The following is a 26219-nucleotide window of genomic DNA, read 5'->3' as shown; positions in this document are numbered from 1 at the left end:
AAAAAGGCAAACTAAACTCCCATGTTCACATATATAGTTTCAAACTGTAAGGAAAAATCCTATTAGAAGTTGAGATAGTTGCTACCTGTGGGGAGAGAAAGGGATGGATGATCTGAAGAGGATGAACAGTGACACCTGCTCCGATTGCCTCTGCGTACGGAGACTTTAAAAACCAAGCATCCTAAAGCAAACTGCTTCAAACAACTGAAAAAGACAGAAAGGAGAGCCCAACCAGTCTGGATACCTGATTATACTCCAGACAACAAGCAGTGACTTTTTTTTCTTTTTTCAGAAAGTTAACAGTTGTGATATATTTTGAAAGCCACCATTAAGTATTGCCTCAGGGTTTAATGTAAATTTAATAATAAATTAATAAAGTAAATTTCCCACTGATTAGGACTCAGGGATTGGGTTACAGATTACTTAAAATACAATTAAGAATTGGCCGGCGCCGCGGCTCACTAGGCTAATCCTCCGCCTGCAGCGCCGGCACCCCCGGTTCTAGTCCCGGATTCTAGCGCCGGATTCTGTCCCGATTGCTCCTCTTCCAGTCCAGCTCTCTGCTGTGGCCAGGGAGTGCAGTGGAGGATGGCCCAGGTGCTTGGGTCCTGCACCCCATGGGAGACCAGGAGGAAGCACCTGGCTCCTGGCTTCGGATCCGCGCAGTGCTGGCCGGCCGTAGCGGCCATTTGGGGAGTGAGCCAACGGAAGGAAGACCTCTCTCTCTGTCTATAACACTACCTGTCAAATAAATTAAAAAAAAAAAAAAAGGGCTGACAATCAGCAGAGGAAGTTTAAAGCATCGGATGTCGTGGTATACAAGCGCTGGAACTCTGTCCGACATGCAAAACTTCCTAAAGCCGCAATCCTTGACTTTATCTGACGGGCAAAAAAAACCCCCACACAAGTGTATCCCTGTGCATTTCAGTGTCAGGTCCCTGATCAACCAGGCTCAAGGATCTTTTCCGAACACAGCCCTGCTACCCTGCCTTCGCTGTAGTTTCTCCTGAAATTATACGAGGATTTCATGCAAATGCCTGCTACGGTCTCGGCCCCCGATTCCCTAAGTCTATGGAGACTCTGAAGAGAGACTGAGAGCCAGGCTGAACCTCCCCATCTCTCGCCTTCCAAATTCCTCAGCTCCGCTACAGAGTTCCCAAACAAAACCGCGTCCCCAACAACGGAGCGGGGAGCGACAGGAGGCGGGGCGGTCACCATAGGGACTAGGCTCCCAAGGCCGGACAACACGGACCCCGCCGCTCCGTCCGCTCCGGCCCCTCACCGCGGCTCGGGCAGCGAGGACCCTCCTCAGGTCGCCCGCAGCCCCCACGCCGACCACTCCCACCCTCCCGCGGCCGGGGCCTTCAAGCCCAGGAGAGCCCACCCCGCCACCCCGGCGCATCCTCCGTGCTTCTACCTGGCGCTCCGGGTCCCTCCTCGGGCTCCTGGGCCCCGCGTCCTCCGCGGAGCTCATCCCGGCGACTGCCGGGCTTCGGCCTCCGCCGGCGAGCCGGGGCCCTCCCCGCCTCCATCCTCCGCCCCTGTCCCCGCCCTTCCCACACCCCCAGTCGACCTGGCCCCGCCCCGGCGGAGTCGGAGGAGGGAGGGGACCCGGCGGCAAGCGGGCGGGGGCGGTTAGCGCCGGCCGGAGCCGCCCTCGGCCCCGCCCTCACGCTCTGTACCTGGGGCGGGCTCGTCTTCCACCTCAGCGGCGCCTTGGCTCCGCTTCCGTCCCACGCGCCTCCGGTCCCCGTGCGCACGCGTACCTGGCTCGACCCTCCCTCTCGACAGGACTACAGCCGTGCGCGCGCGCACCTACGCACGTAGCGTCGCGTACATCCACCTGCCCGCCGTACAGGGCGCCGAGGAGAGGCGTCTCTCTGGCCCATCCGCGCCGCGCAGGCGCACGCCCACGCAGCGCCCAGCTCCCGGCCCGAGCGTCCCGTCTCCTAGTAACCAGCCGCGAGACTTCTTTCCGTACCCGCGGCCCGGGCCGGTCGCACCTGGCGGGAACGCGCATGCGCAGGCGCCTCCGCTCCCTCTGGGACACCTGCTGCTTGGTGGCGGTGTCTTTGTGCTAGTTGGCCCCGGGAGCCGGAATCGTCTGGGACCTGAGTTCGGCGAGCCCATTACTCCTCAGAGCTGCTGTTGGCGCAGCCGCTGCCGCAGCCGACGGGGCCGGTTTCCAGGAAGCCTACCAGGTGGGGTTCTTCTTCGGCCTCGGGGAGTGAGGCGACCAGGCCTCGGTCAGCGCTGTGCCGCCGAGGCTGGGTTGATTTGGGAAGTGGCAAAACAAGCAGTGAAAACCCTGGTTCCTGCCCACTATTTCTTCTGCACATGCTGGTGCTTCGCCAGACCCCATTTCCGGAAAACCGGTGATGTTTAACGAAGAAAACGAAAAGATGTACAATCTCACTTCATATTTAATACTGGATCGTTTTCTGTTTAATACTATTTAAACTTTTTTATCTGGGAGCCTCTGGTCGGAGCTCACTCAGTAACTTAACCTTTTGTCGTCTTTTTGGCCATCCAAGTGCGTGAAAATGAACATGACCTTGAGGTTGGTAAATTAGATTTTTAGTGAAGAATGAGACTGGCGTGATTCTGCCAGTTTTTTAAGGGCCCAGCTTGAATAGGAATATTTCTTACTATTTAGTATGTCATCTTTCTTAAACAACCCAAGAACTTCTGAACCTCAGCGCTGACTTCATCCCCTTGCATTTTTCTACAGTTGAATTACAGATACTCGGTTTTTACAGCAGTCCTCTGATGCCCTAGATGTAATATACACCTGTGCGTTTTGAAAGTAAGATTTGTTTAAGGAGACAATTCCTGGTGAGTACTCTTCCCCCATCACACACACACACACACACACACACACAAACATAAAAAGGATAAGCAATTTTTAGGTTCAAACAGTTTCTTCATAAAAGTCCCTTATTTTTTCAGCTTCTTGTTGTTTTCATAGGGTGTTTGTGCCATAGTCTCATATATTGTATTTTATTTTCAGATACCATTTTTAAAGTATAACGACACTAGAAAGTTAAACTGAGTGTCTCTTTTATTGTTTTTTTAAATGTTCATTTGAGAGGAAACAAGGGAGAGAGAGGGATCCTATCTGCTCATTTACTCCCCCAAGTGCCCACAGCCACTGGGGACTAAGCTGGTGGCCAGGAACCCAGTCGGAAATGAGACATGAGTATCCCAGCTACCCATGAGACAATTGCCAACTGCTGCCTTTTATTTTCAGGTAAACATCTCAGAAGACCCAAGGAACACATTTGTCCTGAAATATAATTATACATAAGTGATAAAATAAGTGACAAAGAAGCAGTGCATTCTCAGAAATCGTTCTGAAAAATTATGTTCTGGGAATAAATGGATAATCTCATGGCGTCTTCAGATAACTGAAATTAGTTTGAATATAGGAATCTTGTTACCTAGCATTATTGAAAACTAATAAGAAAAATGTACTGTATAGAATTAAAAATGTGGAGAGGAGAGGATTATTAATAAAGTAGGTAGGAAAGTAATTCTATTAGGAAATGAGTGACAAAAGTTTAGGCAATGAAATATGCCATCTAGATATTCCTGAAAGTTCTATGGGAAGAATGTGGGAAAAAGATCATTTTCAGGTCAAACAGAGCATACAGATCTTCCTTTGTTTTTCCGTAGAGGACTCTTAACTTCCCTAACCTGGGAGGGAAATCCCTTCCCTCTATGGAATCCCAGAGAGTGGTGAGTGCTCCATCCTCCCCCACGTAAACCTTATTTAGTACTCTTGCTATCTCTTGATTCAGACACCTTCTGTCTCATTATAAGTTTTGGATTTTCTAGTGCCTTAGTTTCTCCATCATTTCATAAACTTCACTAAAAACCAGCTGTTTTGCCTTTTTTGTTTTTTCCTGGTCCCTTCCAAGAAAAGAAGGAAAAAAAAAACTAGCATTCCACAGCCTACTGATGCTGTTTTTTTTTTTTTTTTTAAGATTTATTTATTTATTTGAAAGAGTTACACAGAGAGAAGGAGAGGAAGAGGTAGAGGTAGAAAGAGAGAGAGGTCTTCCATCTGCTAGTTCACACCCCACTTGGCTGCAACGGCTGGAGCTGTGCCAGTCCAAAGCCAAGAGCCAGGAGCTCCGGGTCTCCCACGTGGGTGCAGGGGCCCAAGGACTTGGACCATCTTCTACTGCTTTCCAGGCCACAGCAGAGAGTGGCATAGGAAGCGGAGCAGCCAGGATTTGAACTGCACCCATATGGGATGCCGGCACTGCAGGCTTTACCTGCCAGCCACAGCGCCACTCTGTTCATTTTTAATTAGTTATTGTTTTAACAGATTCATTTGCTTATTTGAAAGGCAGAGTTAGAGAAAAAAAGAACTTCTATCTGCTAGTTCACTCCCTATATGACTGCAATGCCTGGGACTTGGCAAGGCCGGAGCCAAGAGCCTGGAACTCCAGCCATGTCTTCCTTGTGGGTGCCAGGGGCCCAAGCACTTGGGTTGTCTTCCGTTGCTTTCCCAGGCACATTAGCAGGGAGCTGGATTGGAAGTGGAGCAGCCAGAACTCAAACCGGTGCCCATATGGGATGCCAGCACTACAGGTGGCAGCTTTACCCACTATGCTGCAGCAACAGCCCTGTGGGTTGTACTTTTATGCTTCTTTTCATGCCTTCTGAGTTTTGATTGATTTTGAAAGAGTGAAGATTTTGCACTTTTGGATGCTATAGGATTGTTTTTGTTTTTTCCTTTAAAAATATTTGGCTTTCAGTAGAAGATGGTCCAAGTTCCTGGGCCCCTGCACCCACGTGGGAGACCCAGAAGCTCCTGGCTCCTGGCCTTGGATCCGCATAGCTCTAGCTGTTGTGGCCATCTGGAGAGTGAACCAGCAGATGGAAGACCTTTCTATCTTTCTGCCTCTGCCTCTCTGTAACCTTTCAAATAAATAAATATATTTTTTTAAAAAAAGGGAAAAAAATAAATATTTGGTTTTCTGGGGCCGGCGCTGTATATCAGCAGGTTAAAGCCCCAGCCTGCAGTGCCGGCATCTGGTTTGAGTACCGGCTGCTCCACCTCTGATCCAGCTCTCTGCTATGACCTGGGAAAGCAGTAGAAGATGGCCCAAGTCCTTGGACCCCTGCACCTGCGTGGGAGACCCTGAAGAAGCTCCTGGCTTTGAATCGGCACATCATCTGGGGAGTGAACCAGCAGATGGAAGACCTCTCTTTCTCTCTGCCTCTTCCTTTCTATAACTCTGCTTTTCAAATAAATGATTAAAAAAATTGGCTTTCTTCTGAGATGCAGTAAGTTTATTTGGAAAACTTAGATCTGTACTATCTCAAACGGAAGCCACTAGCTACATGTGGTTGTCTGAATTTATAGTAATGAAATAAAGTTTTTAAAATCATTTCCTCAGATGTACTATCTATATTTCAAATTCCGAAACCATATTTGGCAACTGGCTACCATATGGAATGGTGTAGATACAGAATATTTCCCTCGCTAGAGAAAGCTCTATTGCATAGTGCTATTTAGAGTCTCGCTTTTAAGGTTTATCATCAACTCCAGTATAATGTCTGGGGCAATTTTGCCTTTTTACTGAGCTGCTGCCTACATCAACATCAGAAGATCATTGTTCCATGTGTTTTGTCTGTTGTTATTTTTAAGATGTTTAAAGCATGAGGATAAATGTGGTCCCCATTCCTCCACTATGGATGGAAGCAGACGTCTTCCCCCATTCATAGCCGCAGGTCCCATGTCACTAGTTATCCCCAACTTCGAAGCGTTTGCAATGCAAAAATTGTTTCCAGCTGAGGAAACCAAGCACAAAGACCTTGAAACAGGAGAGGGTTTGGCACAGCACACAGTTGAGGAACAGCAATGAGTGCTGGCAGGAGCTCTGGCTGCTCCACTTCTGTCCCAGCTTCCTGATAATGTGTCTGGGAAAGCAGTGGAGATGGCCCAAGGACTTGGGTTCCTGCCACCCACGTGGGAGTCCTGGATGGAATTCCAGGCCCCTGGCTTCAGCCTGGCTCAGCCCTGGCTTGTTGCAGCCATTTGGGGAGTTAGCCACCAGATGGAAGATCTCTTTCTCTGCTTTTATTGCTCTCTGTTACTCTGCCTTTACAAATAAATAAATCTTAAAAAAAAAAAAAAAAGGAGGGGGGGAGATTCATTGGTAAATTGGGCATGGAACTCAAAGACAGGAGTTGGAATGACTCCTCCAGCAGTGTCCAAAGTTTCCTGTCCTCCTGTAGTCTTTTGAATACTTGATACTGTTTACCCTTGTAAAGTCCACCATTCTGGTGGCAGTACATTTGCATTTGTGTGATTTTTGCTAAATAGGAATATCTCTTTAATATGCTCATTATCTACTTGGAGTTCCCTACCCAGTGAATTATGTCTTTATATTCTTTGTCCAGTTTTCTACTAACTTTTCTTTTTTCCTTGTTGACTTTAAGTTCTTTTTTATATTTAGGTCTTGTTCAAGAAATCCTTCACCTGAAGGTAACAAATATATTTTCCTACATTTTCTTCTATTGCATTTACAGTCCTGCCTTTCATATTTAAATCTTTAATGCACTTGGACTCCACTTTTATATATATATATATATTTATATATATATATATTTATATTTATATATATATATATATATATATATGACAGGGATCTTTGCTTTACTTTTGTCCACATAATGAGCCAGTGGTCATAACATTGTCATACTAAGTCTGTTCTCTCTCCTTTGCCTAACAGTGCCGCCTGTGTCATATGTGAAGTTCCTGAACATAACCAAGTTCAAGTTGCAGTTCTGTCCTGTTTTATGGGTTTAACTGCACCTGACTAGTTGTGTTACTTTGGCTTTGTAACATATCTGTTAAGGCAAGTAGGCAAGTTTCTTTGTTCTTTTTGTCCAAATTGATGTAGCCTTTCTATTTAAAAAAAAAAAAAAAAAGCTTATTTATTTGAAAGGCAGAGTTACGGGGCTGGAGCGGGGCGGGGGGGGGAGGTGGGAGACAGAGAGAAAAAGATCTTCCATCTGCTGGTTCACTCCTCAAATGGCCTCAACAGCCGGAGTTGGGCCAATCTGAAGCTAGAAGCCAGGATCCAGGAGCTTCTTCCAGGTCTCCCACATGGGTGCAGGTGCCCAATTACGTGGGCCATCTTGACTGCTTTCCCAGGCACATTAGCAGGCAGCTAGACCAGAAGTAAGCACTGCAGTACAATGTCAACCCTGATTTAGCTTCTTATATTCTTTTATTCTTCCATGTACATTTAAGACTTCATGAATGGCAAGCAGGCCAAAGAAGCCCCATTAGACTTTTTCTTCCTGCAAGCCCTCTGGATTCTGGGGGAGGTAAGGTGAGATAATCCGCAGTGCCAAATCTTACCTACTTGGTTCCTCTTCAATCACACTATTAGATTGAAGTTTAATGTACAAACTGATAATTATGTCATTATTAGTTTACATTTGTTGCTTTCAGACACAGTATGACTGTAGAATTTGTTAGTGTTTTTTCAAACTGTTTTCCAATTTTGACATTTTGAAAGGCTTTAAACTTACAGAAATGTAACAAGAATAATATGCTTAGTTTTTTACTCTTTACTTCCTAGATTCAACAATTGTTAATATTTGGCATATTTTACTTTCTCTCTGTATTTGTCTTCCTATCAGTGTGTCTATTGCTAAACCACTTGAAAACAAGCTCAGATCTGATCCTTCACCCTTATTTCAGCATGTTTTTCCTAAGACCAAGGACATTCACCAGAACGTGAATAGAGTGGTCACATTGCAACATTATTATCTAAGAAACCCTCCATATCTAAGTTCTGAAATTGTTCAAGCAGTGACTTTATAGTACATTCTCCACCACCAACCTCAATTCAGGATCGTCCATTGCATTTGGAAGTCCTGCATTTTTATTATCCTTGAATCTGAAACAGTTCCTCTGCTTTTCTTACTTTCATGTTATTGATACTATAAAACAGATACAGGCATTTTGTTTAATAGACTGTCAATTTGGATTTCTTTGTTTTTTCATGAGTAGATTCAGATTATGCATTTTTGACAGGATGTTTTCTTTGTAATTTGTGGGGAGCAACCCGGACTAGACTGAGTTACTGGAATTAAGACTTATTCTATGCATCTGCTCTCCCACAATATGGCGCTGGGAGAGAAGTAAACAGCTTCTGCACAGCTGCCTCCAGTTCAGCCAATAAACTGTAGGACTTGCTCCTGATTGGAGGAGAGCAGCGTACTCGGCGTGTGGGCAGCCGAGTTGGGATTGGCGGAGGAGGACTATAAAGGAGGAGAGAGACGGCATGCACCAGGAACATCTAAGGGGAACATCTAGCTGAAGGAACACCTGTGCAGCCCCCGAGAGGAGCCGGCCGGCGGTGTGCCGCTCCCCTGCGGAAGTGGGGAATGTGGCCAGGGGGAACTGCCCTTCCACGGAGGTGGAAGGGATAGTAGCCAACCCGGGAAGAACCAGCAGCAAACCCGGGGAGGGCCGAGCAGACAAAAGAACAGCGCAGGGTCCTGTGTCGTTCCTCCACGAAGAGGGGGAGCGACAGTAATTAAAGAAGAAAAACCATAGAATAGAACAAAGCCAGTTTTATTAATTTGAAGGTAGTACTGGATATTACTTTGGTGAGGAAGAAAAATCCATCTTGACGTTACAAATCTAAGAAACAAGTGTACCTACGTTTTAGAATTTCATCAGAGACATTTACAAAATTAGTGAAATTGTATTTGATTCCCACAAAGCCAAATCATTACTATTTATCTAATTGTTAACATTTGTACAACTACAGTATTTAGAATACTACAATAGGCTAGATTAAACATCGGTATTCCATTATAGAAATGGATAAACAGGATTTCAAGATAATTAGGGCTTGAAGGGTATGGAATTGTAAACTATGTGAATTAATGGTAAAACTAGTACTCAAACATTTGAAAACAAGTTTTTTATACTTTGTGTATCTGTGTGGGTGCAAACTGTTGAAATCTTTACTTAGTATATACCAAATTGATCTTCTGTATATAAAGATAATTGAAAATGAATGTTGATGAAGAATGGGATGGGAGAGGGAGTGGGAGATAGGATGCTTGCTTGCGGGTGGGAGGGAGGTTATGGGGGGAAAAGACACTATAATCCAAAAGTTGTACTTTTGAAATTTATATTTATTAAATAAAAGTTTTTAAAAAAGAGAAATAAAATTTACATTAAAAAAAAACATTAGAGGGGCCAGCACTGCGTCACAGCAAGTAAAGCTGCCTCCTGCAGTGCCAGCATACAATATGGGCGCCGGTTCAAGTCCCTGATGCTCCACTTCTGACCCAGCTCTCTGCTATGGCCTGGGAAAGCAGTAGAAGATGGCCCAAGTCCTTGGGCCCCTGCGCTCATGTGGGAGACCTGGAAGAAGCTTCTGGCTCCTGGTTTCTGACTGATGCAACTGCGGCCATTGCGGCCATCTGGGGAGTGAACCAGCGGATGGAAGACCTCTCTCTTTCTCTCTCTATGTCTCTGCCTCTCTGTAATGCTGCCTTTCAAATAAGTAAAAATCTTAAAAAACATTATAGTAGCTAACTGTTAAAGCAAATATTCTAGCAAGTAGGTGAATGCCTTCATTCATAGCTGTGGAGTGTGCTTCAGATCTCAGCACCTTTGGTAGATTAGTATTCTGCAATAAGAACTGGGCTTCCTTGGGCCAGCATTGTGGCGTATCTGTTAAAGCCAATTTCTGCAGTGCCAGCATCCCATTTGGATGCCAATTCAAGTCCTGGCTGCTCCACTTCCAATCCAGCTCCCTACTAACGTGCCTGGGAAAGCAGCAGAGGATGGCCCAAGTGCTTGGGCCCCTGTACCCATGCCAGAGATCCAGGTGAAGCTCCTGCCTCCTGGATTCTGCTTAACACAGCCTTGGCTATTGCAGCCCTTTGGGGAGTGAACCAGAAGATGGAAGATCTCCCTTTCTCTGTAACTCTGCCTTTCAAATAAATAAAAATAAACCCTGTTAAAGAAAGAAAAAGAATTGGGCTTTCTCAAATATATTGTGCCATGAGTCCCTCCCCTTCTACCATCTTGGTCAACTCTTCCTAGAAAATTCCTGCCTGCCTTTCAAAGCCGCACCCTGACCTAGGCCCCCACTCCTTTGGGAAACTTTTTAAGGCCTCACTCAATGTTGCCTGCTCTCTACTATTAATAAATAGGGCATTCTTAATACCAAATACCATATCTTTATTGGACTTTTTTTTTTTCTTGCAGAATACCTAGCAGGGCCTGTGGTAATTATTTCTATAACCTAGTAATAATTAATTACACGTTTTTACTAACAAGATTGAAGGACAATTATAAGAAGTTCTATTTTTAGAAAGGCAACCAAACATAAAATTAGGCAAATCTCCTTTTAAAAAGAATTTCAGTGAGAATGTATAGAGCAAGTGCTCCCCCGAATATGTAAATGCTGAAGTGTGGAAGGCAATTTTATTCTGTGAATTTTTGTTATGACATTTTATCCAAACATTAACATAAAATTGATTGAAATTCCTATTGTATTCACTTGTTTCCTGTATTTTTTTTTCAGTAATAAAGCTGAAGAAACATTTCCACAACTTAAAAAGGTGCCTGCGAACCACTGTGGTATCTGTTCAGCAGTCCCAATGGGATTTTCACTCAGTAAATCTGTCACTCAGGTAACTGCTATGCATACTGATTCAAAAATGGATGACCACTTAATACAGGGGACTGAGAAAACGAAGTTGGGACCTGTGACTCAGTTATTTCAGAACACCAAGAAAATAAGGTTTGAAGATACAAACCAAGCCAACTTTTCAAGGAATGAAGGGACTGGCACAGGATATCTTTCAGAGAAAGCCTTGGGTTCAGTGGTATATGTTAAAGAAAGTGATGGAATAGAAATGACAGATGTGGAATGAAGTAATTTCTACATACTAACACAGAAACCAAAATCGCTTTTGAAAGAGGGGGTGTTGAATGAGAACTGAACTTTATTCAGGAAAGTTGACAAAATGAAGGAAGAATATTTATTTTTCACTATTTATGAGCCATCTTAGACTGCATTTTTTGATGATGTGTATTCAAAAGGCAGTTGCTTTAAGGAGAAAAAACCTTCCAAAATTTAAAACAGGTTTCTCTGGTAGTATATTCTATCCTTATTAAAAAAAAACAGAGTTTTTCAGTAAGAATATTTGAATGGCATCAACATTCACTGTATTTCTTTAGCAAGTGTTATTTTTTTTAAAGTGTGCAAGCAATTTGACTTCAGTATTTCACATGCTGTTTGGTGGACCAGTTCTGTATGTGACATTTCCAATTTGGGATTTTGCTTTGAGGTACTTTACCTTCCTACATTTTCCATTTCTATTCTGTATAAGATCACTGCAGACGAACTCTGCAAAAGACAGGCTAATTGTGTATCTTCAGAAAGAAGCATATCACATTTCACACTTTCCTTTTAAAGCTGTTATTTTCCTCACATTGAAATAATTTCAGTTATAAAATACTCTTTCCAATTGTAATGGTTTATCTTGCAGATGTTACCATTGTATACCACCAATATTTAATTTAAAAAACACAGTGTTTAAAAAAATGTTGAATATATTGGTTATTAAAATGTCTTGTGTGGAACAGCAATATTGTTAGATGAAATTAAAGCCATTTTTTTAACTGGACTATGGCCTGTAATTGTATTATATATGTTTTGAACATCTTCCTGTACTTTATTGATGCTGAACTGTGTAACCTCCTTAATAGTCATAACAAACGAAAAGGAAAAGAAATCTTCATTTGGGGGAGTCAGTATTTTATAAATCAGAAAAATACTGAGGAAATATATTTGTAGGTAGTAGTGGGCCTAGAGGAGGAAAAAAATGTTGAATGGAACACAAGCCAATAAGACCATGCTTTGTGTCGTTTACAGAACATCAATTTTTAGAAGAGAAAAATAGAAAAAACATACAAGTCTTTCATTGGCATATCTGCCCTGGCACTGTGCTTTGTGCTGGAGATAAGCAGTGAGTAAGCAGCCACGGCCTTCACAGCACTGTCCACCAGAGAAGACAAAAACATTACAGACTAACTGCAGAAGATAAAACTGACGTGCCTGGGAGAAAAACTGAAGCATTTAGAGAGAAATAATAGGAGGCACAACACATAAACTCGATTTTAATTGTGAGAACTAGGAAGGCTAGTTCTCACAATGTCTCTGAGGACATGACATTTATAGTTTTTGCATTGACATGCTTGTCCAAGTAGATTATGACAAGAGTCCAGGAGAACTTGGCAGATGTGGTGATGGTTGGGAAGTGGAAAGTAAGGAAGAAGAAAGGGTTTCTAGCAAGAAAGGGCAACACACGAAAATCCCCTGAGGGGAAGAGAGAATTCAGGTGCACGGATTTCGGACATCCTAGGTTTCTAAAGTAGTTATATATATGAACTAAAAAATATTTTGGGGGGCCTGCATGGTGGCTCAGTTGGTTAATCCTCCGCCTGCAGCGCCGGCATCCCATTTGGGTGCCGGGTTATAGTCCCGGCTGCTCCTCTTCCAGTCCAGCTCTCTGGTGTGGCCTGAGAAGGCAGTGGAGGATGGCCCAAGTGCTTGGACCCTGCACCCACATGGGAGACTAGGAGGAAGCACCTGGCTCCTGGCTTCGGATCCGTGCAGTGCCGGCCGTGGTGGCCATTTGGGGGGTGAACCAATGGAAGGAAGACCTTTCTCTCTGTCTCTCTCTCTCACTAACTCTGCCTGTCAAAAAAAAAAAAAAATGTGAAGTTGTATTCAGATGTGGTATTTATAAAGCCATAGGAATGAGGGAGATTGTTTAAGGAGAACACACAGTGTGAGATAAAAACCGAAACGGTTAGCAGCTGATGAGAACAGGAACAGCTGAGCGCTGAGGATTTGGCAATGGGGCTGGAGAAAAACCGGGGCAGGTGAACGTCAAGGTCACCCACAGGAGTCTTGCCAGGTAGAGGCCGTGAGCCGAGAGGTTAGATGAAGAACAGTGAAAGTCCGTTGGATCTGCCAACACGATGTCACCAGTGACCTGGGTCAGAAGCACTTCCGCTGGGACAGTGAGGCAAAAGCCATTTTAGAGCAGATTTGGAAGTGGGGAAGTAGAAGCAGCTCTGCTTTGAAGGGAGTGGAAGGATGAAGGTGGAAGAAGTGAGGACTGTTGAGATGAGACAGGGTACGCGTGTCTGAGTGTCACAGAGAGGCGAAGAGGTAGGAGAGGGAGTAAGAATAACCAAGGGACAGAAGCCTTAGAGGAGGGAGAAAGGCAGGGGACCCTTAACACCACCTCAGAAGACAATAGGGGCCGGGTACGGGGCGGGGGAGAGCCATCTTGATTTCCAAAGAAATGGCATTTCGCAGGGATATAAGCAGAGTAACAGTATTACGTGGTTATTTCAAATAGGAAAATGCCTATGGGAATTAAATTCTGGACACTAATCCCACGTGCATGATGCAAGACCGACTCTGGGTGACTGTTCACAGGTGTAATGATAAATGAGGGGTCACTGGGTCTTCACCGTAGCTCTATAGGACACCCTGGTCAGATGCAGTATTGGCACCACCAAGTGGTGAACCTTGATCACTTCTTACTCCAAGAGGCAAGACTTGTGTTCCACTGTCACTGAAAAAGAAGGTTTACTAAACTCTATGGGCCCATTACCCGACCCCTTCTCTCTGGGCTGGCTTTGTTGTTGCTTTGGCAAACAATGCAGCTGAAGGGCTGCTGCTAAGGCTCTGCCCAACCAGCCCAGTGCAGCCAGCCCTGGCCTAGGGAAGCCCGGGGAGAAGCTCTGGTGATACCAGCAGAGGAATCACCCAACCTGCCACATGATTGCTAGAGACCATAAGTCCTTGTAAGCCACTAATGTTGGTGGCAGTTTGTTAAGGCATGCAATAGTGAGTTGAAACTATGACCATGCTACCTTAGCAGCTGGGGGGATTTCCTGCCAAATGGTATGAGGGACACCCTAAACAAAGATCGCTAGGGGATGGCGCTGTGGCGCAGTGGGTTAAAGCCCCAGCCTGCAGCGTCGACACCCCCTGTGAGTCCCGCCTGCTGCACTTCCCATCCGGCTCGGCTCCCTGCTAGTGCGCTCAAGTCCTTGGGCCCCTGCATCCGCGTGGGAGACCCGGAAGAAGCTCCTGGCTCCTGGCTTCGGATGGTTCAGCTCCGGCCGTTATGGCCATTTGGGAAGTGAACCAGCGGATGGAAGATTCATTCTATTTACCTCTCTCTAACTCCATCTGTGAAATAAATAAAATAAACCTTAAGCAAAAAATCACTAGCCTCGGGGTGCGTTTTCCGCTCCACTCCATCCTACTTATTGCTATCTCTATATTGCGAATGCCTACGTTTATTCCTCCAAATGCAATTTCTTCCCAAGCCGATATGAGTGAGCTTCTTCACCTGTCAAGGGGAGTTAACCTGCCGTCTGGACAGTGGGAAGGCGATATGAAAGACCAGGGCGATACCTGCAGGGTCAGTGCTCGGGATGGGGTGAGAGACCCCTGCCCGACGGCCCTGGGTTTCCGGCGCCTCCCCCTGAGCTCGCTCCACCACACCACACAACACCGGCTTCTCCCACCTTCGCCTCCGGCTGGCGGTTAACTCCGAGCCGTCACGCACAGAACTCTCATTTGAACTGGGGATTTGTGACTTTTGTATTTTATTCCCATGTGTCCTGCGTCCCTGGGTGGGCTTGGCCCTCCCACAAGTGCCCTTGGAAGCCCTACGGGAGCCCCGGGCCCCAAGACCCCGGAAAGCCAAAGGGAGCACGGGCGCGCTCCGGGGACAGCCCCGCTTCCGCCGGCACTTCCGGCAGTCAGGCCTTGCGAGCGGTGGGGCGGGCCCTCGGGGGGCGGGCCCAGGCTAGACTCCGCCCCTGGGCGGAGCCGACAGGAGACCCAGGCCGGGCCCGACTGGGACGCCGGGAGCTCGCAGTCAGACGCGTCCTCGTCCCGCAATAACCCGTGAGAACACACAAGAAGCCCGGGACGCGACCGGAAGCAGCCGGTAAGTGAAACCGGAAGCAGATCTCCCGGGCTTTGGCGGGAGACCTGGGCCCCGGGTGCGTGCGCGGGTTTCCTCCCGCCGGAGGCACGGACCCGGAGACCTTGAGGGTGGGTCCCGCGTGCTGGCCGCCCGAGGCTCGCCGCAGCGTGAGCTCGGGGGTCTGTGGTTTGCCCTCCGCGCTTGGAACGACCTGATTTTCCCTGTTAGGAATGGTTGATCCTAAATCCAGTTAAGGAGGGTCTACAGCGTAAAACGTGCTAGCTGCTAGCTGCGTGCACGCCCGCAGAGAGCCTAGAGGCGCAGTAAAACAGGCGCACTCCCGGGATGAGATGCCGGATAGGTTGTGAATTCTCAGAGACGCAGCAAAATCATGGGGTCTTTGTGAAGCAGCTTGGCCTGCCTAGAAACATAGATAGCACTGTGCTTTGCTGTTTGGTGATAGAAAAGCGTGTTTGGCAGTGCGAAGCGGTAGCGAAGTGTCCCCAAGAACACAGCAATAAGAATGCCTTCCTAGGGGGTCTGGCGTTTGGCCTAGCGATTAAGGTGCCATGGCCGGTAAGACCCCCACGTCCGTTATTGGGGTACCTGGGATCCATTCCCCCGTTCGGCGCCCCCCTGACTCCAGCTTCCTGCCAGTGCCCACCTTGGGAGTCAGCAGGTGGGTTCCTGACTGCCCAGCCTGGTCATTGCCAGACTTTAGGGGGTGACCCAGCCAGTGGAAGAGAGCGCTGTCGCTGGCTCTCCCTCCCTCTCTCAAATAAATAAAATCAACCCCTCAAAGAGAAAACTGTAAAAACAAAACAGAGTATAGGGAAAGCAGAGATATGCAAAATGGCTTCAAACAAAGTATTACCAGGCATTCGAAGGCTTGACTAGATCCCAACAGCTAAAGAAAGGCCGTGTTGGGGCCAGCGTTTTGGCATAGGGAGTAAAGCGGCTGCCTTCGATGCCGGCATCCCATGTGGGCACTGGTTCTGATCCAGCGCCCTGCTGATGGCCTGGGAAAAGAAGTGGAACATGGCCCGAGTGTCCAAGCCTCTGCCATCCACGTGGAAAACCCCGGGTGAAGCCCCTGGCTTGAGCCTGGCCCAGCCCTGGCCATTGTGGCTATCAGGGGAGTAAACCAGCGATGGAAGACCTCTTTCTCTGTGTCTCCTCTGCTCTCTGTAACTCTGCCTTTCAAATAAATAAACAAATCTTAAAAAAAAAAAAAAAAAAGGAGAGAAGGAAAGGTGTACCCATCCCAGAAAAATCTAAGGAAACAGATATCTTGGTTTAACTCTCCAGACCCGGGTGTGGACATGATCTCCTCTGGTCCCCTCCAATCAGATATTGAAAGAGTAGAACTTAACCCTTTTGTTCTGATTGTATGTTCACCAGGTACGTTTGGGACAAATTGGTTTATCGGTATTCCCGCAGCCAGTAGCTGCGCAGGCTGATCTGAGTATCTGGCTGGTAGTCCGTAGTTCTCTTGGAAAATTGCATTCAGAGTTTGTGGAGCAACCCCTTTGTACTTTTTCTTACTTTTTTGTGTGACCCTTTCTAATTCTTCAGGGCTCAGTTAAAATGTTACATCCCCAGGCCTATTTATGGGTTCACATGTTCAGTTGCCTTGAAAACTGCTGGGCCAATAATAGGTACTCCCTCTAACTCCTCCATGGTTGCTCCCCTGTCAGCTTTTTAATGAGGGCCGTTGTATAACAACCCTACTCAGAACTCCAACCCAGTTCCTTCAGAGTACACATTTCCAGTCCTCGCCCTTTCCCTCCTCTGCTTTTTATTTTCACTTTTAATTGACCCAGTGATGAGTACCAAGTGCCAAGAACAATGCCTGTCAGGTAATAGATGCACAGTTTGTTAAATTCATTCCTCTGTTGTCTCATTCACACTGTACACATAATACCTAAATGAATAGAGATATTTTGAGCACTATTAAAAGACATGAATTACGGCCGGTGCCGCGGCTCACTTGGCTAATCCTCCGCCTGTGGCACCAGCACCCCAGGTTCTAGTCCCGGTTGGGGCCCCAGATTCTGTCCCAGTTGTTCCTCTTCCAGTCCAGCTCTCTGCTGTGGCCTGGGAAGGCAGTGGAGGATGGCCCAAGTGCTTGGGCCCTGCACCCGCATGGGAGACCAGGAGGAAGCACCTGGCTCCTGGCTTCGGATCGGCGCAGCACCGGCCGTAGTGGCCATTGGGGGGGCGGGGGTGAACAAACAGAAAAGAAAGACCTTTCTCTCTGTCTCTCTCTCTCACTGTCTAACTCTGCCTGTCAAAAAAAAAAAAAAAAAGACATGAATTAGATTAATATGTGATCCACAATGCATGAATTGAATTAATCCTGGAACCCCAACAAGATCATGTTTTTGGCTAATATATTGTGAACTGCAGTTAATTTGTCAAGGCAGATGTCAATTTGATGTGTCTTAGGAATTCTTGTACACTTGAGGAAAAGCTTGTTATACGACAGGAACAGTATGATCAGAATGAAGATGAGAAGGGAGGAAGCCTATAATATAATATAATGACAGTTAACATAGTGTATTTCATGTTTGCCAGACATGGATACTTTGTGCATTTTATTTTGATTTTTTAAAGATTTATTTGAAAGAGTTACAGAGAGAGGAGAGTCAGAGAGAGAGAGAAGTCTTCTATCCAATGGTTCGCTCCCCAATTGGCCGCAATGGCCAGAGCTGCGCCGATCCAAAGCCAGGAGCCAGGAGCTTCTTCTGGGTCTCCGATGCAGCACAGGGGCCCAAGGACTTGGGCCATCTTCTACTGCTTTCCCAGACCATAGCAAAGAGCTGGATGGGAAGTGGAGCAGCCGGGACTCGAACCAGTACCCATATGGGATGCTGGCGCTTCAGGCCAGGGTGTTAACCCTCTGCACCACAGTACTGGCTAACTCTGTGCATTTTAACACATTTAATTCTCAAGCATTCTGTGAAGTCTGAGGCATTTAAAGCAAGTAGAAGTTAATCACTTGCCTAAGGTTATTTAGTGCTAAGTGGCAGAGCCAGGATTAAAATTTTAAGCTCTTCAGTAATTTGCTATCCTGCTACAGGCTGCATTCGCAGACTAGTGTGAGAGCCTTAGCCTTAGGGAAGAATGTGCACAAGGTCTTTGAGGGTCTCCATTATAAACACCATCCAGCTTAGTAGCATCTACCACTCCTCTTTGTTACTGTTGCTCCCTTGGATCCCAGTGAAAGACTCCTTGGTGCGGGCAGAGGCTGCCTCCCTATCTGCACTTTGGATTCCAACACCATCACTTTTTCAGAGACCTGCCTCCACCAAGGTTGTCCTCTCATCTTCCATCTCTCCTACCGGGATCTAAACATACTCGGGTCTCTTATGTCGTAAGTCTTCTCCTAACTGCACATACCACTGCTGACTACTGCCCTAGATTTCCCACCTCACAGCTAGGATACACTCGCTCTCCACTGTGGGCTTCCCATTTGCCACAGCACATCTGGTTTTGGCCAAGATCACGAATAACCTTGATGCTGTTCATGCTAATAGATCTTTCCACTCCTTATCGTATTTGATCTGTTTTCAGCATTTGGCTCTGTTGCCCCTCTTGTTTCCTTGAAGCTTCCACAGTACCATATGCCTCCCTCATGCTTCTGTGGGTGAAGTTCAATTATTTCTCAAGGATTATTGTTTCCACAAGGATTTTAAGGCTTATCTTAATCTGACCTCTTCTATCTCTTTATCCCTTGCAACTCCCCAATTCTTGCAGTCATATATACTAGAGCGACTGGGATCAAATTCTTTGTATGAGTTCTGTCTCTTTTTCTTTTTCTTTTTCTTTTTTTGACCTTCTTTTCTTGAAGGCACTTTGATCCCTCTTTCTTGTAATATTTAGAAAGCAGAGACGGAGATAGAACTCTTCTATTTGCTGGTCCACTCCCAAATGCCAGTGACAGCCAGGGTGGGCCAAGCTAAAGACCGGAGCCCAGAACTCTGTCTGGATCGCCCCTGTGGGTAGCAGAAAACCAAGTCTTGAACCATCACCTGCTGCCTCCCAGGGTGGCTATCAGCAGATGCTGGATCAGAAGTGGAGTAGCCAAGACTCCAGCTCGACACTCCAATATGAGATGTGGCCATCCCAAGTGGGGACTTGTCTATTGTGCCAAACACCATTCCCTTCTCTCCCTCCCTCCCTCCCTCTCTCCCCCCTCACCCTGGTTCAGATCCTTGTTATCTTCAGCCTTGACAACTGCATTAGTCTACTAGCTGCTCTCCCTACTTCTAGTCTATCCTTTCTCTAACATGTTGTCAACCTGCAGCAGCAGGCTTATTTAATGGCCGACTTAACACTTTCCTGCTTAAAACATTTGTGAAGGTAATAGCTACTGTTCAGTCCAAATGTTACAGATTAGAAGAAATTTTCTTGTCCTCTCCTCTGTCCCCTTCCTGCTTTGTGCCTAGTAGGCATTCCTTAAATATTTGTTGGAGGAATTCAAATAGAACCAAGAATGATGAGACTTACCAAAGAAATGCAATCTGGATGCAGGGACTTCCTGGGATGGTGTAGCCAGAGGCTTCAGTGGAGTTAGAAGACTGATAATATAACTCTGTCCCTTAGGAAGGTGTCCCTAGAAGATGCCTTACTATTGGATGACTCTTGCCTTTGCCTGGAATAACCTCTGTGTGTATGTGTGTGCGTGCATGCGTATACACACACATATGGCCTGAAATAAAGTGGGTATATACTAAAATGTTAAATTTTGATCCTCTCCAGGTGGTGCGATTATGGATTCTTTTATTTTCTGTATTTTACTTATCAGTATCTTCTCATTTTTCTCAATGAACTTGTATTACTTGTGAATTCAAAATAATTTGCTTAGGTTTGATGGAGTGGGCATTTAGTCACGATGCTTGCATCCCACATCAGAGTATCTGGGTTTGACTCCTGACTTCAGCTTCTGACTCCAGCTTCCTGCCAGTGCAGTCCTGCCTCCTGGGAGGCAGCGGTGATGCCTCAAGTAATGAGGTTGCCTTCACCCCCATAGGAGACCTGGGTTGCATTCACAGTTTTGGCCCTGGCCCAGCCTGAGCCTATGCCTATGCAGGCACTTGGAAAGTGAACCAACAAATGGGAGCTAGCCCTCCCCGAACCCCTGCTTCTACCTCTCGAATAAAGAAATACTTTAAAATGATTTGGAGCAGGCCGGCGCTGCGGCTCACTAGGCTAATCCTCTGCCTTGCGGCACCGGCACACCAGGTTCTAGTCCCGGTCAGGGTGCTGGATTCTGTCCCGGTTGCCCCTCTTCCAGGCCAGCTCTCTGCTGTGGCCCGGGAGTGCAGTGGAGGATGGCCCAAGTGCTTGGGCCCTGCACCCACATGGGAGACCAGGAGAAGCACCTGGCTCCTGGCTTCGGATCAGCGCAGTGCGCCAGCTGCAGTGCGCTGGCCATTGGAGGGTAAACCAACGGCAAAAGGAAGACCTTTCTCTCTGTCTCTCTCACTGTCCACTCTGCCTGTCAAAAAAAAAAAAAAAAAAAAAAGATTTGGAGCAGGCATTTGGCCTAGTAGTTAAGATGCCAGCCAAGATGCTTACGGCTCACATCAGACTTTCTGGGTTCGACACCTGGCTCCCACTCCTGACTCTGGCTTCCTGATAATGTGCACCCTGAGAGGAAGCAATGTTGGCTCAAGAATTGAGTTTCTGGTACCCAGCTCTGGCTTCAGCCATCGCAGGCATTTGGAAAATGAACTAGTGAATGGAAGCTCTCTCTCTCTCTCTCTCTCTCTCTCTCTCTCTGTGCCTCTCAAAAGTAACAATAATAATAATAAATTTTCTCAGCTCTGAGATTTAGTACATAATGTATATGCTGTAGACTTACTGCTTGAAAACTATGTCAACTGAAATTATTTGGAGTTTGCTCTATTTACTTTTTTTTTTTTTTTTTACAGGCAGAGGGGACAGTGGGAGAGAGAGAGACAGGGAGAAAGGTCTTCCTTTACTGTTGGTTCACCCTCCAATGGCCACTGTGGCCGGTGTGCTGCGGCCGGCGCACTGCGCTGATCCGAAGCCAGGAGCCAGGTGCTTCTCCTGGTCTCCCATGGGGTGCAGGGCCCAAGCACTTGGGCCATCCTCCACTGCACTCCCGGGCCACAGCAGAGAGCTGGACCGGAGGAGGGGCGACCGGGACTAGAACCCAGAGTGCCGGCGCCGCAGGTGGAGGATTAGCCTATCAAGCCGCAGCGCCAGGACTGAACAGTAGCTATTACCTTCACAAATGTTTTAAGCAGGAAAGTGTTAAGTCGGCCATTAAATAAGCCTGCTGCTGCAGGTTGACAACATGTTAGAGAAAGGATAGACTAGAAGTAGGGAGAGCAGCTAGTAGACTAATGCAGTTGTCAAGGCTGAAGATAACAAGGATCTGAACCAGGGTGAGGGGGGAGAGAGGGAGGGAGGGAGAGAAGGGAATGGTGTTTGGCACAATAGACAAGTCCCCACTTGGGATGGCCACATCTCACATTGGAGTGTCGAGCCTGGAGTCTTGGCTACTCCACTTCTGATCCAGCATCTGCTGATAGCCACCCTGGGAGGCAGCAGGTGATGGTTCAAGACTTGGTTTTCTGCTACCCACAGGGGCGATCCAGACAGAGTTCTGGGCTCCGGTCTTTAGCTTGGCCCACCCTGGCTGTCACTGGCATTTGGGAGTGGACCAGCAAATAGAAGAGTTCTATCTCCGTCTCTGCCTTCTAAATATTACAAGAAAGAGGGATCAAATAGTACTTTCAGTACTGTGTTGTAGAGTTGCAGAGGACTAAGAATAAAGCTAAAAGGCATGAGAAGCAACTGAACTGGATACTTCAGAGAATTAGGTGTGTTTGGAATAAATAACCAATAATTGATAGTGAGAAAAGAGAATTTAATTTTCCTTGAATTTACTGGTTTGTATTCCATTTTTCAGAGCATGCGGACTCCATTTTCAATGAAGAATTGCCTCCAGTTACTTTGTAACCACAAGGTCCCAGTAGCTGGCTTTAAAACCACAGTAAAAAGTGGACTCATTTTACAGTCAGTTTCCAATGACGTTTATCAAAATCTGGCTGTGGAAGACTGGATCCATGACCATGTGAATCTAGAAGGCAAGCCGATTCTTTTCTTTTGGAGAAATTCTCCCTCTGTTGTAATTGGTAGGCATCAGAATCCTTGGCAGGAATGTAATCTGAATCTGATGAGAGAAGGAGGTATAAAACTGGCTCGGAGAAGAAGTGGAGGAGGAGCAGTCTACCATGATATGGGTAATATCAACTTGACTTTCTTTACAACCAAAAACAGGTATGATAGAATGAAAAATCTGACATTGGTTGTGAGAGCTCTGAATGCCATCCAACCCCAGCTGGATGTGCAGGCTACCAAAAGGTTTGACCTTTTACTCGATGGACAGTTTAAAATCTCAGGAACAGCCTCTAAGATCGGCCGGGTGACTGCCTATCACCATTGCACTTTATTATGTTGTACTGATAGGACCGCCTTATCTTCTTTGCTGAAGAGCCCTTACCAGGGGATCAAGACCAATGCCACCACTAGCATACCTTCCGTGGTAAAGAATCTTTTTGAAAAAGATCCAACTCTGACCTGTGAAGTGGTGATGAATGCCATTGCTGCAGAGTATGCTGCCTACCATCAACTTGATAATCACATTACCCTAATAAACCCAGCAGACGAGACACTGTTTCCTGGAATAAATAGCAAAGCCAAAGAGCTACAAACTTGGGAATGGATATATGGCAAAACTCCAAAGTTTAGTATAAACACTTCCTTTAATGTGTTGTATAAACACTCACACCTAGAAATTAAAGTATTCATAGACATAAAGAATGGCAGAATTGAAATCTGCAGTATTGAAGCACCTGATCATTGGTTGCCACTGGAAATATGTGACAAATTAAATTCAAATTTTATTGGCAGCAAGTTTTGCCCAATTGAAACTACCATGCTAACAAATATATTACTTAGAACATGTCCAGAAGACCATGAACTGCACAGTAAATGGAATATGCTCTGTGAAAAAATTAAAGGAATAATGTGATTCCTACATTTCTTAATACCATTTCAATGAGAAAATAAAAATTCCCAATGCATGTTTTGTGTCTGCTTTGAAAAACGAGAGAGTGCTTACTCTCCCAGTAACTCCCATTTGAAATGATCACCAATCCTTGTCCATTTCCTACCGTCTTCTAGAATACTCTTTCTTTCTTCACTGATTTAATACCTGGCACATATTTATATTCAAGCTTCTTCCTCATTTATTGACCTCGAGATGGGAACCATGTTAGACACTCTGAACTCTGAATTTGTTTTTTGCTTTTTTATTTCTAAGGATTATAACCCAGGCTTCTATTTTTCTTAAACTCTAAAATTCTCCCTTTTAGTTACACAGTTGACCCTCAGTATCCATGAAAGATTGGTTCCAGCACACCTGAAGGATACCAAAATTTGTGGATGACTGAGTTCCTTAAAGAAATGGCATGGTGAGGCCGGTGCCATGGCTCACTTGGTTAATCCTTCGCCTGCGGCACCAGCATCCCATATGGGCGCCAGGTTCTAGTCCTGGTTGCTCCTCTTTCAGTCCAGCTCTCTGCTGTGGCCCGGGAGTGCAGTGGAGTTTGGCCCAAGTGCTTGGGCCCCTGCACCCACATGGGAAACCAGGAAGAAGCACCTGGCTTCTGGCTTTGGACCGGTGCAGAGTCGGCCGTAGCAGTTATCTGGGGAGTGAACCAACGGAAGGAAGACCTTTCTCTCTGTCTCAAAAAATGGCATGGTGATGGCATATATCCTTTATGCGTATCTTCCCATATATTGTAAATCATCTCTAGAATGCAATGTAAAAGCTAGGTAGATAGCTGTTATACTGTATTGTTTAGAGCATAATGACAAGGACAAATGCCTAGACAAGTTCAGTAGGGATGCATTCCCTCCCCCCAATATTTTTTATCCCTCGTTGACTGAATCTGCAAATATTGGGGACTAAGTAGGTTTCATTGTCTTCATTCTCCCACTAAACGAAACCTACTGCTCTGTAAGATTAAAGAAGAGCCCTAACTCTTGCTTCACTTCCCTTCATATTCCAATCAGAATTACTGCAAGAATACTGTACTTTCTTACCTGTATTCTTTTACTTCTCTCCCTTCACCTCCTACTCACAGCCACATTTGCTGAATCCAAACACCTGTACCTAAATGTCAAGCAATGCTGGGGGGCGTGGGGATTATGTAATCACACATGTTAGTCCAATTTCATATCTTCTTGCTGTTAGTGTCATTCGGTTTGTCTCTGGTACACTCCCTCTTTCTTAAGAGGGATTATTGTTTCCACCGGTCTCCCACTCAGATTTCCACGAATCTCACCTTGTCCTAAACTTTCATTCCTAATTTGAGAGTTGCATGCAGTAAGAGTCCCTGTGGCCTCCATGCTTTCTACTTCAACATTTCTCATGCAGTCTCAGAAGTACCTTCTTTCCTTAATGCTGTCCTAATTGTACGCTGGATTCTGTTCTCTCCTGCTTGTGTTTGGACTTGCACTATCAATTTGTATTTTGTGTATCACATTTTCCCCTCTGTTCCTTTTTACTGTATCATTAACCATAGTTAGTGAACATACATCTCGGTCTCAGAACTCTCCTGCTTAAGACCCTTTCTCTCCATCTCTTCATTGCAAAAACTTGTAAGAGGAACAGGTGTTTGGCTTAGTGATGAAGACGCCTGCATCCTTTATTAGAGTATCTGGGTTCAAGTCCCAGCTCTGCTCCCAATTTCACCTTCCTGCTATGCGCATCCTGGGATGGCTCAGGTAGTTGGGTCCCTGCCACCTTGTAGGAGACCTGGATTGAGTTCTCAGTTTGGCTTTGGCCCCAGTGGAGAGCTGTTGCGGGCATTTGGGTACTGAACCAGTAGGCAGCAGCTCTGTCTCGCAAATAAGTAAAAACAAAAAATATCATTCTTGACCATTTCCTGTCTCTACAGTTCATTCATTCACTATGTTTATTTCAGAGTGGCTTCTATATGCCAGATATTACACTAGTCACTGGATGTTCATGAGTGTGTGTGTGTATTATATATATATATTGTAGCTTTTTCTTTATAGTGGGCCAGGTAAGTCTAGTGTTAGGTCTCCTTTGTCATCTGATTTGTAAGTTAATTTAGGGAGAACTGAAACTAACTTTTCCCTTTCAGGATATAATTTGTCTTTCCAGTTGCTCTGGTTTGCCTTTACATCTTTTCATAAAGCTTTTAAATATCCACGTAATTCTTGCACATCTCTTGATATATTTAAACTTGTACTTGGTAGCCTTCTGGTACTTTAATTTGATCTGGAGATAAAATTGCAAATATCTAAAATAATGGATAGTACACAGACTCACTTTCTTAAACGCCACTATCTCTTAGCTAGGATTTTTAAAGAAGTTGGATAAAAGTTGATTTCACAGGGCTGTGAATTACTCTCTATAGTGACAGATTCAAATGGCTTATAAATCAAATTGTTATTTTTAACAGGAAAAAGATAAAGAGGTCTACCACAGTTGTCCCCTGAATGAAAAGCCACTCCACCTGGCAATGGGTACTGGCAAGACAGGCTGGGGAACTGTGCAGAAGGGAACTTTTGATGGAGTTAAACACTTGTCCAATTGGGGCTGGAGCCATAGGGCAGCAGGTTAGGCTGCCATCTGCAGAGCCAGCATCCCATATGGGCATCAGTCTGAGTCCCAGCTGCTCCACTGCGATACAGCTCCCTGCTAATGTACCTGGGAAAGCAGCAGAGGGTGGCCCCCTGCTAGGACCCCTGCACCTACATGAGACCCAGTGGGTCTCCTGGCTTCAGCCTGGTCCAGCCCTGGTTGTTATGGCCCTCTGGGGAGTGAACCAGCAGATGGAAGATCTCTCTCCTCTCTCAGTCTTCCCTTCTCTCACTTTAACTCTTTCAAATAAAATAATCTTAAAGCAACCAAAAAAAAAAAAAAAAAACCAAAAAACTTGTCCAAGAGTTCTCCAGACACCCTTAATTTCCAGATAATCTTAGAAAAACTAGTTGGGTCTATTTTTCAGATTCAGCCTTATCAGCAACTGAACTTGAAAATATCAAAGAAAAACATCAGGAAATTTCCTGGAAGCCCTTCCTGTCTTTGAATGCCAATTCAAATACCTGTTGGACAC

General features: G+C 45.8%; 2 protein-coding genes and 1 long non-coding RNA gene across 27 annotated transcripts in view; 2 read left to right on the top strand and 1 right to left on the bottom strand.

The window, feature by feature from the left end:
* The window catches only part of TSGA10 (testis specific 10), a 134231-nt gene extending 132348 nt beyond the window's left edge, over window positions 1–1883 (bottom strand). For 4 of the 9 annotated variants that reach the window (XM_008253519.5, XM_089326001.1, XM_089325995.1 and 1 more), the window contains exon 1: window positions 1418–1556. In XM_008253519.5, coding sequence (XP_008251741.1) covers window positions 1418–1474 — 57 coding nt within the window. In that variant the 5' untranslated portion in view covers window positions 1475–1556. Of the gene's footprint in view, window positions 1–85; window positions 140–1417; window positions 1557–1682 lie in introns of those variants that run through there. The other 5 variants (XM_089325996.1, XM_089325998.1, XM_089325997.1 and 2 more) reach the window with 4 other exon arrangements.
* On the top strand, window positions 1795–11691 carry LOC103347070 (chromosome 2 C2orf15 homolog). 17 transcript variants are annotated; one of them, XR_016229163.1, is made up of 7 exons: window positions 1795–2201; window positions 2732–2835; window positions 3676–3738; window positions 6474–6502; window positions 6750–6875; window positions 7274–7350; window positions 10584–11691. It is a non-coding gene; the product is annotated as a chromosome 2 C2orf15 homolog (long non-coding RNA). The 17 variants fall into 17 exon arrangements; XR_011386472.2 differs by having other exon boundaries at window positions 3251–3738; XR_016229164.1 differs by lacking the exon at window positions 7274–7350.
* Window positions 11692–13615: 1924 nt separating this feature from the next.
* LIPT1 (lipoyltransferase 1) lies at window positions 13616–23150 on the top strand. Its single transcript, XM_002709986.6, has 2 exons — window positions 13616–15048; window positions 21974–23150. Exon 2 carries the CDS (start codon window positions 21977–21979, stop codon window positions 23096–23098), a length of 1122 nt encoding a protein of 373 aa, XP_002710032.3. The 5' UTR covers window positions 13616–15048; window positions 21974–21976; the 3' UTR covers window positions 23099–23150.
* The last annotated feature ends 3069 nt before the right edge of the window (window positions 23151–26219 follow it).

Source organism: Oryctolagus cuniculus, chromosome 2, assembly GCF_051225735.1.
Source record: "Oryctolagus cuniculus isolate XC-2025 breed Fujian yellow rabbit chromosome 2, ASM5122573v1, whole genome shotgun sequence".
In the NCBI taxonomy this organism is placed as follows: Eukaryota; Metazoa; Chordata; class Mammalia; order Lagomorpha; family Leporidae; genus Oryctolagus; species Oryctolagus cuniculus.
Note: the sequence above shows the minus strand (reverse complement) of the source record. Positions and strands in the feature narration are given on the sequence as shown.

Excerpts from the sequence above, each read along its gene's own strand:
- LIPT1 (XM_002709986.6), top strand. The coding sequence starts at position 21,977 with ATGCGGACTCCATTTTCAATGAAGAATTGCCTCCAGTTACTTTGTAAC.